The 16589-nt window shown below is 52.4% G+C and overlaps 1 protein-coding gene and 1 long non-coding RNA gene across 4 annotated transcripts in view; one reads left to right on the top strand and one right to left on the bottom strand.

Moving 5' to 3' along the window:
• The window catches only part of SYN3 (synapsin III), a 388952-nt gene that overhangs the window by 351390 nt on the left and 20973 nt on the right, over positions 1-16589 (top strand). For both annotated transcript variants that reach the window (XM_036297700.1, XM_036297699.1), the window contains exon 8: positions 14177-14319. In XM_036297700.1, coding sequence (XP_036153593.1) covers positions 14177-14319 — 143 coding nt within the window. The remainder of the gene's footprint in view (positions 1-14176; positions 14320-16589) is intronic.
• On the bottom strand, positions 4571-6414 carry LOC118650003. 2 transcript variants are annotated; one of them, XR_004965821.1, is made up of 3 exons: positions 5872-6414; positions 5392-5452; positions 4571-5268 (listed from the first exon to the last, which is right to left on the bottom strand). It is a non-coding gene; the product is annotated as an uncharacterized LOC118650003 (long non-coding RNA). The 2 variants fall into 2 exon arrangements; XR_004965822.1 differs by lacking the exon at positions 5872-6414 and having other exon boundaries at positions 4571-4804; positions 5047-5268; positions 5392-5545.

The raw sequence follows: 16589 nt of genomic DNA, 5'->3' as shown, positions 1-16589 counted from the left end.
AGCAGGCTCTGGGCCCAGACAGTCTTCTCACTGCCTGAGGCTGTGTGACCTCGGGTTGGTCACCTGCCCTCTCTGAGCCTCATCATCCCATCCAGGGATGTGGAGATGCTGTTCCCCACCTCCACGACTTCAGTGCGTCCTGAGACACTGGAGAAGACTCCCACCACGGAGCCGACGCTGCGGCTACGAATGTATTACCTCCAGCCCCAGCGGGACTTCTTGGCAAAGCTCTTACAACCACCTAACCTGCCGCCTTTCCCATCCCCACTGTGGCATCTCTACAGCTTCCCTGCTCTCGTCAAGCCCCGCGTCATGGGCTCATTGACGCTGGCAGACACCCTCTCACCGCCTTCTGCGCTCACTCCCTCCCGCCCTCTTCCCTGCCTCAGTGGCGTCTTTTCTCCTATTCACAGTTCATTTGACCTCTGAGCTCTGGCTCTCATTTTCGCCATATCCCCTGGGGCTCGCTACCTGTCTGTTCCTCTCAGCTCAGTTCTCAGTGCTGCTTCCCAACTGGCATCTCCTCAACATGATAAGTCACACTCGGATTTTAAAAGAATACGTATGTCTTCTCCGAGCCTGTATGCCATCCTAGTTTTTCAGCCAAGTTTCTTCAAGAAGAGCGTGTAGCTGCTGTCTCCACGCACTCACCAGCTCCCTACATCAGCCCCCACCACCCCCGGAACCTTATCTGGCAAAGATCATTCATCCAGATGGGCAAACCTAATAAAGTCTTCAGCCCCTGGGTTTGCTCCTTGGTCACTAGTGGCTGTTGCCCTGTCCCCTGCAGGCTCTGGAACACCTGCCTTCCCTGCTTTCTCTCCAACCAGACTTTCTGTGCCTCCTTTGCAGCCCCTCGTCCATGTGCCCGGGGGCTCCATCCTTGCCCGTCTCCTCCTCACTGTGGGCTGATTCCTCAAGCCTGTGCTGTCCAATGTGGCGGCCACTGGCCATGAGTGGCTGCTGAGCACCTGGCACGTGGCTCAGTTGAGATGAGCTGTGAGTGTGAAATGTCCATCCAAGGGCAAAGGCTTGGAGTTCAAAAAAAGAGCACCTGCCATATTTCATTCATAAGTTTTATGAAGATGAGACATGGAAATGATTTTTTACATGTATGTATCGGGTTAAGTAAAACAGGTTCTTAAAGGTGTTAACGTAAAAACATTCAACCCTGTAAAGAATTTTGGTGAGTTTATTTGAACCAAACTGTTGACAATCGCCAGGAAGCAGAATCTCAATGTATTGGGATAATGCTCCAGAGAACGGCAGTTTTTCACCTTGTTTTATATGTTACTAGAGGCCCGGTGCATGACATTTGTGCACTGGGGGTTGTCCCTTAGCCCGGCCTGTGCCCTCTCGCAGTCCAGGACCCCTCGGGCGATGTCTGCCTGCTGGCCCGGAGCAGGCCTAAGCCAGCAGTCGGACATTCCCCGAGGGGTCCTTAGTGCTGCCACGGAGGCAGGAGAGGCTCCCACCACCACTGCTGCACTCACCAGCCCTGAGCCCGGCTCTGGCTGAGTGGCGCTCCCCCTGTGGAAGCACACTGACCACCAGGGGCAGATCTGCATTGAGCATCTGCCCTCTGGTGGTCAGTGCACATCATAGCAACTGGTCGTTCCACCGTCCAGTCAATTTGCATATTAACCTTTTATTTTACATTATAATCAAAAGAGGAGACATAAGTGGGTTACATGAAATCCATTGGTGATAGATTAAGGAGGCAGGAGAAAGCAAAGCGGGGAAACCTCTGGATTGGATAAAAAGTAAAATGATGGACACATACTTCTTTTACTGAGGTGAGCGCAGGATAGTTAACAGTCAACAGTTAACTCAATAACAATGAGGGGACTTGTGGTCTCTGCAGAGCGGTGCCTGTGCTTCGAGGGGTCGGGAAAAAGGAGAATTACTTTGACGTGCCAACGATATGTTATCATAGATGCAGAAAGACAACAGGCTCCATGTAGGTAAAGATTGACCCTTGTTAGGAAAGATCCTGGCCTGGGACATGACTAACCAACATAAACTGCTCTTAAAGTTTTCATGTCAGACCATCCTTGTGGTTACTTTAGGTCTTTGAGTTTGCAAGACCGCCATGCAGCCCTTCCCTGAGCTTGTCATGTGGTCCCTTGTTCATCCTTTCCCCTGTTCCTTTTTTCCTTTCTCATGTGGCTGCAAGTAAATGCATAATTACCCAGGCGGCTCTAGGGGCAGCAGTGCCTGGGACAAGCACACCCACCTGAATCAGTGACGGCCCTGGCCACCCAGCCCTGTGCCGAGGAGTGCAGTCCAGGAGCCCACTGTGGGGTCTGAAGCACAGCTCTGCCACTTACTCTCTGAGTGCCCTTGGGCGCGTTACTTGGAACAGGGAGGGCCTGGTGTATGGAAGGCACGCGTGAAAGCCGGCCATTCTTACAGAGACGGCCTCTGCGTGTTTGTTTGTTGATCCTCACCTGAGGACATTGCTTTTTAGAGAGAGTAGAGGAGGAGAGACAGAGAGAGAGAAAGTTCGATGTGAGAGAAACTCGATTCCCTCATGGGAATCGAGCCTGCAATTGAGGTGTGTGCCCTAGACAGGAATCGAACCCGGGACCCTTCAGTCTGCAGGCCAATGCTCTATCCACTGGGCCAAACTAGCTAGGGCTCAAGGGTGCAATTCTGTAACACATCATCTGTATATTGTATTGTGTGTTCACCACCCCAAGCAAGTTTCCTTTCATCACCATGTATCCCCCATTTTACCCTTTTCTACCTCCCCGCTCCCCCCCACCCCCCCCACCCCACCCCCCACCCCCCACCCCCGCCTTTGCCTTTGGTAATCACTCTTCTGTTGTCTGGGTCTAGAGTTTGCATTTTCCTGCCTTTCTCCTCGCACTGCCTCAAGTCAGCTCTGCATCACTTCTGGTCTGAGCTGCAGCCATCACAGCCCCCTGGACACATGGCTGCTGAAGTGTGAGTCCCAAATCCCAGAACTGGCTGCATCACTCCTCTGCCTAAAACCCGCCCAAGCTCCGTGGGGTGCATGGGAAACGTCTGCAAGACCCACCAGGATCCACCACATCCTCCGGTCCCCTCTCAGCGCAGGCCCCCTCGCATCCAGGGCTCCGGCCACATCCCAGCCCTGTGTAATCCCAAACATGCCAGGCTGTGCCTTGCCTCCCTGCCGTTCCCTCCCTCTGTTATCTTCCATGAACGCCCACAGCCATGTCAGATTCGGCAGCACCAGGCTCGGCTCAAGTTCAAGAGTTTCCTGAACTTCTCCCGACCCCTTGGCCCCACCCCCCTGCCCCCGCCACTTGGCGCCCACACTGTGCCCGTGCAGAATTCTGCCGCCCCACCTGCGCTCACGCCTCTCGGTTGACAGGCCTGCTTCTCTCACAGACCGTGTGCATCTCAGGGATAATGATGTGATGATGAATTTATGCTCGGTGCCAGCTCTGCCCGAGGCCTGGGCACGGGCTCACATACTCCTCTTATCTCCCTCAATCCTGAGTTGTACTCATAGCCACCTTATAGTTGAGGAGGCTCCAAGATATACCCTCCACCTCCCTACCCTGCCCCCCTCCCAGAGTTCAAAGCCAGATGGTCTTCCTTCAGAGACCACACGGTTAACCTTGAGCTACTTCTTTTCTACTTGAGATATACTAGTGATTGACAGGTAACACTGTGCGTGTTGGAGGGCCATGCATGTGGATTTGATACACTTGGGCCTTGCAATGTGATAACCATCGTAGCGTAGCCAAGACCTCCATCACCTCACAGCGTCGCCATTTCTTTTCTGTGGTGAGAACGTTCAAGGTCCACCCTCGGCAACTTTGGAGAATATGATGCAGTGCTGTTGAGTGTAGTCAGTCACTAGACTGTGCATTGATTGGAACCCCAGGACTTAGTCAACCTCTGGTTATACCTTTGTACGTTCAACAACGCCTCCCAAATCCCCCACTCCCACACCCTGGGAACCACCACTACTCTCGGCTTCTATGAGTTTGGCTTTTTTAGATTCCACGTATAAGTGAGGCCACACAGTATTAGCCACTTTCTGTCTGGCTCATTTCACGTAACATAACGTCCTAAAGGAGCATCCATGTTGTGTCCTTCTTTCTTGCCGCAAATCACATCTTGTTTACTCGTTCATCCACTGATGGACACTTAGGTTGTTTCCCGTCTTGGCTAATGTGGTCAGTGCTGCCCTCGGTTTACTTTGATAACCTAAGCGAGCATGGTTAGCGTTTTCTTTTCCCTTCACCACTTATCCCCTCTGTGCTTAGCAGGGTTAGTTTTTGAAGCTAAGAGCTCAGAGAAGGACCTTGCCCTGCCCAGGGTCACCCGGGAGGTCCCTCCCCAGCCGGAAGTGGAGCCTGGGCCTCCTGGCTCTCTGTCTTTTTCTCATGTTGGGTTGTTTGTGTGTCCTTGCCGTGAAAGCCCAAGGCTGATGCCCTCCCCTCTCCCCCAGAACAATGGGAAGGAGGGACTCTGGGCAGCTTGCCTGCAGACATGTCCCGAAGCAACGAAATGTCCAGGCTGAGGTTGAAATAATAAACAAGGCTGAGGGAGCATCTGCTTTGTTTGCTTGGCTGAGTGTGTTTTTATTCTGAATGATCTGGAATTCAATCCTGCCTGGGAGGCACCAAGCCTTGCTTTAGTCCCACAGTTGTTAGAGCGCAGGGTGGAGCCGCTGAGCTGAGCTGTGCTGACAGGGAGGCAGAGCCAGTCAAGTCCAAGGCCGGGACACTCCGCGTGGGAGTCCAGACAGACCGGGTGCTGGGCAGAGACCTGGGAGAGCCGGGCTCTTTGTCAGAGCCTGTCACTGGGCGGGAGAGGGGGTTCATTTCATGGTGAATAAATTATACCCCTCCAAGTCAACCGAGGTGACCCCAAAGGGGAGACTCACGGAGGGTTGCTCTGGACGACAACAAAGCAACCCTTAATGAGCTCTGCAAGGAGCCTGTGGCCCTCCCCTCAGCCCACGAAGCTGGCAGGTCCTGGGAGGAAGGAGGGAAAGGGCAGGAGGGCCCGGGGAAGTTTCAACAACTTTTATAAAACCGCTACCAAGGGTGCTCTTCGCGATGCATTGTGCAAGGCCCTTCCGGATGAAGTGTAAGGGGACAAGAATGTCGTTTCTTCGGCAGAACTGGGGCACTTCCCTCTGGCAGATAGGAGAAGCACTGGGCCTCAGATGGAAGAAGCATCCAAGGTCATTTCCCGGCCTCGTGCTTGACTTTGCTCCTACAATCGGCTTTTCCCACCAGCCGGCCAGCTGCAGGCTTTTGTCTGATAAGAGTAAGGAAAAAGCAAACGTATCACCTTCCCACAAATAAAGACACGAAAGAATGTGGCTCAGATGGGTAGTTAAGTGGGCTTCCCAGCCCTGCACCCCGAAGGAGACAGACTTACCCACATGACACGGGCAGTGCTGGTGGCCTCGGGCATCCCCACGTGGTTGAAAACTTACCGTCTGGGAAGCAGAACAGATTACAGGCTGTTGGTGGGAATGATGGCTCCCAACGAGAAAGGAGAGGAGAATGGGCTGGGTGCTGGGCTTGCCCCATTTCTCCTCCAAACCTCCCACCCCCCACCCCCATCCAAATACATCAACCCTCACCCCCACCCCCACTCCTGGGAGGTGTGAATGACAATGGGCAGACTGGCCAGAGCGTTGCTCCCTCCACAGGAAGAAAGCTGCTGGAGTTTGGAAATAAGAAATCTCCCCTAATAGCTTTCTCCCAGCCTAAAGGTATTCGCTGCTGAAGGAAGGGCCTTCAGAGTGGAAAATCTGGCCTCAGATGAGGGAGCCTGGGCAAGAGTGTCTTCCTGCAGGCACACCCAGGGCAGCAAGGCGGGTCGGGGCAGCCAGGAGCCAGTAAATGCACTCACCTGTATCAGGATTGTTTTGACTGCAAGTGATGGAAAATTCCACCCCAGATTGGCTTAACCAGGAAGCCTTGTGGACTAGCTCAGAGAAGTCCCCAAGGTCCTCGGCCACTGGCCTCAGGCTTAGCTCCATTCCTGGTGGTTTCCTCTGTCCCAGGATGCTGCCGGTGACATTCTGGGTAATAGTCTTCGTTCTCAACATTCACATCCGTGATGAATTCGGATGCTCTTGTCCATCTGGCTGACCCGTTTGTCCATGCGTCCATCCTGGGCCATTGAGAGAGGAATGCTGTGTTCTAATTGGCTTAGGCTCATCAGGACCCACCTCCCCCGTGCTGGCTCTGGCTCTGCTCTGCCCCAGGCAGGCCTGTGACTTGCTCCCCCACCTGCTGCAGGTGTCTGCTCAATGCCGACTTATCAGGGAGGCCTCCAACCAACCCCCTATGAAATGGCATCCCCACCCTGACCTCCAGTTTCCCCCATCCCCTTTGCCTAATGTGTGTTCCCCATAACACTCACCTCCACCTACTATGTCATAGCTGTACTTGTTCACAAGCTTCTCACCCAGTTCTAGCCTTGCGTCCCTGGTCCCTGCCACGGTGCCTGGCTTATCGTAGGGCCTCAGTAAATATTTATCGAATGAATGACTGGGCTTCAGAGTGATAAAGCCCTTGGTTACCATCTCAGCTCTTCCATAGCCAGCTGAGGCCTGCAACAATTCTATAACCTGGCTGGGCCACAGTTTCTTCATGTGTGAAGTGGGGAAAGAATAGTACTTACTACCTAAGGTTGTTAGGAAGACTAAGTCAATTAATATGTAGCTGTTAGGCCCAGCAAGTGTGGTTTAGTGGTTTAGTGTTGGCCTATGAACCAGAAAGTCACGGTTCGATTCCCAGCCAGGGCACACGCCCTGGTTGTGGGCTCCATCCCCAGTGAGGGGCATGCAGGAGGCAACTGATCAATGATTCTCTCTCATCATTGATGTTTCTATCTCCCTCTCCCTTCCTCTCTGATACACACACACACACACACACACACACACACACACACATACACACACACACACACCCTAGAGACTCAGTGCATGAAATTCATGCACTTCGTGGGGGGGGAGTTCTCTCAGCCTGGCCTGCACCCTCTCACAGTCCAGGAGCCCTCGGAGGATGTCCGACTGCTGGCTTAGGCCCGCTCCCCGCGGTGCCACAGAGGTGGGAGAGGGTCCCGCCACTGCCACTGCACTCGCCAGCCGTAAGCCCAGCTTCTGGCTGAGCAGTGCTCCCCTGTGAGAGCCCACTGACCACCAGGGGGCAGCTCCTAAGTTGAGCAGTGCCCCCCTGGTGGTCAGTGCACGTCATAGCGACCAGTCGTTCCGCTGTCGGACCAAAACCAGCTCTCCGACATCCCCCGAGGGGTCCCGGATTGCGAAAGGGTGCAGGCCAGGCCAAGGGATTCCACTGGTGCACAATCGGGGCTGGGGAGGGACACGGGGGGTTGGCCAGCCAGGGAGAGACCATGGGAGGGATCCAGGGAGTGTCCAGCCCATCTTACTAAGTCCCGATCAGCCGGACCCCAGCAGCAAGCTAACCTACCAGTAGGAGCGTCTGGTGGTCAGTGCACATCATAGCGAGCAGTTGAGCGGCCTTAGCATATCATTAGCATACTAGAGGCCCAGTGCACAAAATTTGTGCACTCGGGGAAGAGGGGCCTCCCTCAGCCCGGCTCAGGTTGTCTGACTGACTGCTTAGACCCGCTCCCTGCTTCTGGCTGAGCAACACTCCCCTGTGGGAGCACACTGACCACCAGGGTGCAGCTCCTGCATTGAGTATCTGCCCCCTGGTGGTCAGTGCACATCATAGCCACCAGTCGTTCCACCGTTTGATCGATTTGCATGTTAGCCTTTTATTATATAGGATTACACTTTGATTGGTTGAACGGCTGACCAGACATTTAGCATATTAGGCTTTTATTATATAGGATGTCAGCACCTGGCACATAAAAGGCTCTCATTAAAGGTGCTGTTATTATCCATCATTGTTATTACAATCATCATTATTATTGATTCATGGGATGAGTCACATGGTCCCCACCCAGTGCCCCATCCCAGCCCCCAGCCCCCAGCCTCCTCTCCAGCCAGGGGCGGGGAGGGTGATTCAGGTGGTGGCAGCCTGCCCTGTGAGTCAGCCCTAGGCCTCGGCCATACAGGGTCCCCTGGCACAGGCGGCCTTGGCCAAGGGGCCCTCGTGTGAGTCATTGGGGCCACAGCTTCAGCTGGGGGATACCTTGGCCGTGGAGTTTGGCGGCCAAGTGTGCACCCCCCCTCCACTCCCAGGTCCTTCCAGGAAGAGGCTGGGAACCTGCCCCGTTGTGTCTCAGCAGCCGCACTTGCCAGCGAAGTCCATCTGTTGGTAGAGCTTACAAACGCACCAGAGGAGGGTGAGAGGGGAAAGGAAAAGGATGGGAGAGGAAAACTATGAGGAGAGAGATGCCCTCCATGCTTTGCTTTCAAAGCAGGACAGTGTCTTGAACAGGCCTGGAGTTCAGAACTCACCGGGCCTGGATTTGGGTCCCCATTCCTCCCTGACGAGCTGGGCGGCCTTGGACAAGTCCTTCACTCCTCTGAGTCTGCACTGTGAAGTGGGAGGACAGCATCTCCCGCTCAGGGCTCCTGGGAGGACTTACTGAGGGGACCCATGCTGTCTTCCAGTCCCAAACCCTTCACGGAGCTTTCTCAGATCTGCCTGGTAAGGTCTCTGCATTTCGGCCACTTTCATAAAAGGAGAGGGGGCATCCCCTCCCTCCCTGTGTTCCTCCTAACTGCCCCTCCCCTCTCCTGCCCCAGAAAGGGAAAGGGCCAATCTAATTCAGCCTCTCATGGCAGCGCTTTACTGAGCACCTGCTGCATGCTGGGTACTATGAGCACTGGGTACAGACATCGTGGGTGAGGCCGACAGTGTACAGATGAGCAAATAGATACAGAACTATAATGTGACTCAGTACTAAGCAGAAGACAGAAAAGCATGAGGGAGCTTTTGGAGGAAACCTCAAAGGTGGTGGCATTTCAATAAAGACGTGAAGATTAAGAATGTGCCGCCATGCAAGGGGCAGGCAGGAAGAACCTTCCAGAGAGAGAGAACAGCATAAGCAAAAGCCCAGAGGCAGGAAAGAGTGGGGCTCAGGAGGCACTGGGAGCCCGGGATGCTGAGTGTCCCAGGCCAGGGCCGAGTGGCGTGAGAAAAGGGGCCAGGCCATCTCGGGGGTCACCTCCCGAACTTCCCGCCCCTCGAGGATCACAGCCTGTACTGTCTACTCCCACAGCCTCCCAGAAATTGTCCCCTCGTAAATCTGTTCCCGTTTTATAGTTGTTTACAGAGGCAGGGCTTGTGGGGGTACACTGTGGCCGGAAGCCCTGTGGACTGTTTGTGAAGATGAAATGAGATCAGACAGTAAACCGTGTATTTGCTTGGTATTTTCATCTGTTCATTCCATTCTGCTTCCTGGCACATAGTTGGTACTCATTAAAAAAATAGGTAAGACTTCGAGAAGGAAGGAGCGGGAAAGTACTGCGATACGTGAGGCCCCATGTCAGTTTTTCCTCCTCCCCATAAATGGTTACCAAAAATGTTGGAGTGGAGTCCATCACTTCACCTGGGAAACCTTCCCTACTCCCTTACCCCCCCACCCCCATGTAGATCAGGGTCCCTCTCCACACCCACGGCCCCCGTGCTGGCCTCTGTGGTGGCATTGTCACTCTTTACTGCATTGTCTGTCTGTCTGTCTGTCTGTCTCTCTCCCATGGAGCTCCTCAGTGACAGGGACTGTGCCTTAATTTTGTGTTTAGTACAACACTTTAGCACTTTACTTCATTGCAAACATGCTTAAGGACTACCCTAAATGGTGAGCTTACTCTCACCAACATGCTTTGCACTGAGAGCCTGGTGACTCAATCTCCAATAGAATTTGTACCATCTTTACAAGTGTAATAGCCTTTGTTGTTGTTTTATTTTATACTAGAGGCCAGGTGCATGAATTCATGCACTGGTGGGGTCTGGCTGGCCTGCCCCAATGGGGCCCATAGGACCAGGCCAGCGGGGGGAGGGGCTGTGGGCGATTGGCTGGCTGGCCCTGCCCCAGTTAGGGTGTTGGGGGCCAATCAGGGGTGGGGCTGGCCAGGGGGAAGGGCTGTGGGCAGTTGGCCAGCCGGCCCTGCCCCCAATCGGGGTGTTGGGGGCCGACTGGGGGCCAGATCAGGATGGTTGGCTGCTGCAGTGTGTGTCATAGCTACCAGTTGCTCTGGTCATTCCGCCGGTCCAGGCACTGGGCTTTTATATATATAGATTTTTTCCATCACCGTTTATCCCCTCTATGTCCTTTCCCTCTGCATTCACCCTTCTACACCCCCTCTGTGTCCATGAGTTCTCTCTTTTTTTTCTATTTTGCTCAATCCCTCCACACACACACACACACACACACACACACACACACACACACACACACCCTAACACCTCCAGAGCTGTCTGCCTGCTCTCTATCTAGGAGTCTGACTGTTTTGCTTGGTATTTCAGTTTGTTCATTACATTCCACATATGAGTGAAATCAAATTTTCCTTAAGTATGGGCTGGTTGCACCTATAGACGGGTTTATTAGATACGCTGCCCCGGGGGGTTCTCAGACCCATGGTTGCCATGAGAACCAGGTAGGCTTTTTCTCCCAGGGATACTGCCCAGAGACTCCTGTTCTTAACTGCTAGGGGAGGGTGTTGGGAGTCAAAACATTAGATCCCTGGTTCCCAAAACCTGCACTGCAGTATATTTTAAATTTTCAAGAGAAAAAGCAGCTCTCGACACCTGTGAGACATGCAGATCACTGGCCAAGGTAGCTCCCCATGTCAGCCTTGGATCACAACCTGCTCCTTTCAATGGCGCTGCATCTTGGCAAAGCTGGGATTTGGGTGCTGGCTGTGCAGAAAAGCAAGAACCATGTGCCAATGAGCGGGCACTAGGAAATGTGGGCGATGGGGTCCGGCTGAGTCTGTGGTTTGAGAACTTGTGCAGTGCCCACCAAGCACACACATTCCATTAGTAAGTAATTCTCGTTATTTAAAATGAAATAAAAACATTATGTGTATTTTTTTAAATAATTACCAAGTTGTCCTGAAATAAATATTTATCCAGCAATTTAGCTCTAACTACTTAGTAGATGGAAGTGCTTGGTATTTCTCTTGGCCTAGGAATGCCATGAGATAATTCTTGAGATGGGAACCGTGAACCCAGAAAGTCTGGGAAGGGAACTTCTACATTATTAGGTTATTAGCAACTTCCATTTACTACTACTACTTCTACTTCTTCTTCTTCCTCTTCTTCTTCTTCTTCTTCTTCTTCTTCTTCTTCTTCTTCTTCTTCTTCTCTCTCTCTCTCTCTCTCTCTCTCTCTCTCTCTATATATATATATATATATATATATATATATATATATATATATATATATATATATATATATATATATATAATTGATTTCAGAGAGGAAGGGAGAGAGATAGAAACATCAATGTTAAGAGAGATCAGCTGCCTCCTGCATATCTCACGCTGGGGATCATGCCTGCAAACCCGGGCATGTGCCCTGACTGGAAATCGAACCGTGACCTCCTGGTTTATAGGTCGACGCTCAACCACTGAGCCACACAGGCCCGGCTCTTCTCAGCTCTCAATGCTGAGCTCGGGAATTGATTCTGAACTAACCAGCCCGAGAGTCTGGGAGCTGCAAGGCTGGTAAGCACCTACGGGGATAGAACATACGTAGCGTGTCCCTCTCTGCCCCATCTAACCAGGTTTTCATGAACAGATACCACTTTGGAATGCGCTGGATGCACATCTTCCTGCTATAAAAACAGAAAAACAAGCATCCATTTGTGTGCCAAGGTCACGGCTTTATCATCCTGAACTATGAGTGGCCTGAGTGTCCAGCTGGCCCTGCCGGCTCGTTCTTGCCAGAAAGAGAGACCACAGAACAAGTGTTCTAAGCTATGGTTATTATTGTTGGTCCATAGCCACCCAGCTATTAGCTTATTCGTAAATAACCTGGTTCAGTAAATTGCCTCATGCACTTATCTTTGTGGGGGAAAAACAACTTTGTCTGGGCCGTCCCGCTGGGAAGGAGCACGCTCCGAACTTGGCCTTCTGTGGGAACCTGACGGAGACGGATCTGGACGGGGGGAGATGCTGGCCACACTTGCCCGGAATGTTTTCTAGGCTATTAAGATAGGGCTGTGGACTCCCCTCCGTGGCTCATGTGTATCTGTGTTGAGATTAATTTCAAACCGTTACCTGGGAAGGATCTTGGCCCCATTTCTGTGTTCCCATCTGAGGGGAGATTGGATGGAAAAGCATGAATCCCCACTAACCTTTAGCTTCCATACGGTGTTAAGGCTCCGTTTTCTGTTAATGTTTGGGAGTCTGTTTTCAACAGGCAGCATCACCCCCAGGGCCATGGCCCCTCCTTTCCCTCTGCCTAGACCAGTGGTTCTCAACCTTCCTAATGCCTCGACCCTTTAATACAGTTTCTCATGTTGTGGTGACCCCCAACCATAAAATTATTTTCATTGCTACTGCATAACTGTAATGTTGCTACTGTTATGAATCGTAATGTAAATATCTGATATGCAGGATGTATTTTCATTGTTACAAGTTGAACATAATTAAAGCATAGTGACTAATCACAAAAGCAATATGTAATTCTATATGTGTTTTCTGATGGTCTTAGGCGACCCCTGTGAAAGGGTCATTTGACCCCCCAAAGGGGTCGCGACCCACAGGTTGAGAACCACTGGCCTAGACTCTCCTCACTCAGCTATTCCCGTGACTGGCCCCGGTATGCATTCTTTCAGCAAATATTTATTGAGTACCTACTGTGTGCCAAGCACTATGCTGGGTGTTCAGGTTATGAGAGGAAATGGTAACAATTAATAATAGTTATCACTTATCAAGTGCTTGTGATGAGCCAAGTGTTCTGATAAACCATTTATATATATTATCTCATTTAATACTCAACAGCAATCCAATGTTCAACACTAACCCAGCAAGTTATCCACATTTGATATGGAGTAGCTACTTTGCATCAACAAGTTATCCACATTTTGCTGATAAAGAAAGTGAGAAGCCCAGCCAGCATGGCTCAGTGGTTCAGCGTCGACCTATGAACCAGGAGATCACATTTTGATTCCTGGTCAGGGCACATGCGTGCCTGGGTTTCGGGCTCAATCCCCCGTGTGGGGTGTGCAGGAGGCAGCCAATCAATGATTCTCTCTCATCATTGATGTTTCTCTCTCTTTTCCTCTCTGAAATCAAAAATATTTTTTTTAAAAAAAGGAAAGTGAGACACAGAGAGGTTAAGTAACTTCCCCAAGGTCACACAGCCTGGAGATCCCAAAGGCTGAGATGCTTGGCTGCCCGTGGCCTGAGAGGGGTTCCTGGCCTCAGGGCACAGTATGAGTGTCTCCATCAGGCCTTTGGCCTTACAGAGCTGGCCTTGTCCAGTGCGTGGGTACTCACACACACACACACACACACACACACGCACGCACGCACTGCCTGCATACGCAAGCATCACATACGACACACCACACATATAATACATAACACACATTGCATATACACACCACAAACTACACACACAGGTCCTCACACACAGAATCCACATGTGCACACCCTCGCACACACATACACACTCCCTGCTTTCTAACTGGTCTCTCTCTATCCCCTATCACACCCCTCCATTCAACCCTCTATACAACTGCTTGATGATTTTTCTAAAACAAAAATTAGGCTACTTTTTAGCTTAAACTCCTCCCAGGGCCTTTCCAGAGCCTTTGGGCTGAAAATTCTAGCCCCTTACTAAGCTGTTCAGGCCATCTATAGTCTGTTCTCTGAGGACCCCCTTCAGCTGTCCCCCACCTTCCTGCCCCATCGGCCAGTCTGATCCCATTGCCCACCCCTCCCACCCTCCCCATGGGGCTCCTCCTGCCTCCGCTTTGCCCTTCCTCAGGCCTCTCAGAGCATCCCTGCTGGGTAGTCCATCTGAAGTCACATTCATCCTTCCCAGCCCTGCCCGGCTCACCTCTTCTGTGAAGTCCCCTTGACTCTCCAGGGAGTTCCCTCCCTCTTCTGCAGGCGCAGGGGGACGACTGGTTCCCGTGTCTGTATCCCCTGCCAGGCAGGTGACCTCAAGGCCACTCTGTATGGAGCACTGGTCCTGGCATCGGGTAGGTGCTCGTGAACGCGGGTGGGTGGCACTCACCTTCTCGCCCTCCCACACAGATCAAAGTGGAAAACCAGCATGACTACCAGGACATCACCAGCATGGTGGCGATGGCCAGAACCTACGCCACCACCGAGGCCTTCATCGACTCCAAGTACGACATTCGCATCCAGAAAATCGGATCCAACTACAAGGCTTACATGTGAGTCCCTGGCGGGGGCGGGCGGGGGGGGGGGGGGGGTCTGCAAGGAGGGGGAAGAGAGTGGGGGGAAACAGAGATTAGTGATGCATGTCCAACCCTGTCTCCCCCGCCCCAGGAGAAGGCCCCATCTGCACATCACTGTTCCCCTTTCCACCTCCTTTATGACCTTCTCTGGTCTGTAAGCTGAGGGCTGACGGTCCACCCGGCTTATCCCAGGGTGGAAGTCTGTCTGCCTAAATGAGGGCTGTCCCCCCAGAGGAAGGAAGACACGGGCATGTTTGGGGAACTTCAGGTACATTCAGGTTGTGTGTCGTAGGAGATGAGACGGAGAGAAACTTGAGTACAGATCAAGCAGGGCCTCGAACGCTTCACTGAGATTGTGGATTTTCCTCTGTTCTCTGCCGATCAGAGACGTGGCATGGTCTGACCTGAATTAATAAAAAGGTGGCTCTGGGCCCTCGGGCTGCAAAGGGGATTCCCTGGAGCCACTAAGACCAGTTAGGAGACCATGTCAGGATTCTCTGGCTGCAAGCAACAGAAACCACACTTGACTAATTTTTTTTTTTTTAAATATATTTTATTGATTTTTCACAGAGAGGAAGGGAGAGAGATAGAGAGTTAGAAACATCGATGAGAGAGAAACATCGATCAGCTGCCTCCTGCACATCTCCCACTGGGGATGTGCCCACAACCCAGGTACATGCCCTTCACCGGAATCGAACCCGGGACCCTTCAGTCCGCAGGCCGACGCTCTATCCACTGAGCCAAACCGGTTTCGGCAACACACTTGACTAATTTGATGGAGCTTTTTAAAGGGGATTTATGAGAAAAACATGGATGTTCAGAAACTTAAAACAAATTAACAAACAAAGTCACTCAGTTATCAGTTTCAGAAATATGAGGGTCCAGGGCAGCCCAGGGATCTGGGTAGCCAGAAGCAATAGACAATCTCCATGGCACCCCGACTGGGAAGTGAATGTCCCCTAATCACCTCAGGACTTGAGTTGAGATTGTGGTTCCACGGAAACAGCGCTGATTGGTCCAACTTCGGCCACAGGCTTGTGGTTAGAGAAAGTCAGAAAAGCAGCATGGAGAGTCCAGCAAGACGGCATGCGACAGGCGCAGGGGCATCCCCCAATGAAAATAGGGAAAAGGAGGGGGCAAGCGACAGGAAATCCAGCACATTCCCCCAGGGGAGGCGCCGGCAGAGGGTGACTCACTGGGAACCGAAGTGGGAGGGCCCATCTTCAGAGCATCTCTTCTACTCCGAGGCCCTCTGTCTCTCACTTTGGAATGTTGTTGTTGGTTCCACCTGAAATGATGAGACCCCAGAGAGCCACCCGGTGCCCGCGTGCCAAGCCTTTCGGAGCCCCGGCTGTGTGAATGGCGCCATGCGGAGGGCTGCAGGGGCCGGCGAGGGCAGCTGGAAGTCTCTATGTGCTTCTGCGCGGTGCAGTTTGTGCTCTAGGTCAGGGTCAGCAGACCACAGCGCACAGGCCAAATCCAGCTGCCACTTGTTTCTGTAAATAAACTTTTACCCATCATGCCCGGCCAGCATGGCTCAGTGGTTGAGTGTTGACCTATGAACCAGCAGGTCACAGTTTGTTTCCCGGTCAGGGCACATGCCGGGGTTGCAGGCTCGATCCCCAGTGTGGGGCATGCAGGAGGCAGCTGGTCTATGATTCTCTCTCATCATTGATGTTTCTCTCTCTCTCCCTCTCCCTTCCTCTCTGAAATCAATGAAAGTATTTTTTTTTAAATAAAGTTTTACCCATCACAGCGATGCACGCCCATCGATGCATGGTCTAGGGCTGCTTTTGTACCACCTGGATTGCCTGCACCGAGGGTCAGCACATTGTTCTGCAAAGGCCCGGATGGTAACTGCAGGCCTTGCAGGCCGTGCAGTCTCTGCCGTTGCCTGGGAAGCTGGAGAAGGTGCAGGCAGTTGACCTATTTCCTCCAAAGAGATGGAGCCCGTTCCCAAGGAACACCTCGGCCCTGTCCCGCCAATCAGGCTCTTGCACCCAGGAGCCAGGCCAGACCTGTGGCGGCTCTCTGATGCCCTCGGGGTGATGATGTCCCCGCCTCCCTGCGCCCGCTGAGTGAGGGAGCATGCTGGTGCCGCAGCCCAGTGCATTCCTGAGGCCTCTGCCGCCCGTCATGGTATCACTTCCCTCCTCTCCTCGCTGTTCGAGTTTCCACTTGACATTGACTGCACCTTGTCCCAGTTCCTCTCCTTGAGGATTACCTCACTGCCGCATTCTTTACGC

Source organism: Myotis myotis, unplaced genomic scaffold (assembly GCF_014108235.1).
Source record: "Myotis myotis isolate mMyoMyo1 unplaced genomic scaffold, mMyoMyo1.p scaffold_m19_p_3, whole genome shotgun sequence".
Lineage (NCBI taxonomy): Eukaryota > Metazoa > Chordata > Mammalia > Chiroptera > Vespertilionidae > Myotis > Myotis myotis.
Note: the sequence above shows the minus strand (reverse complement) of the source record. Positions and strands in the feature narration are given on the sequence as shown.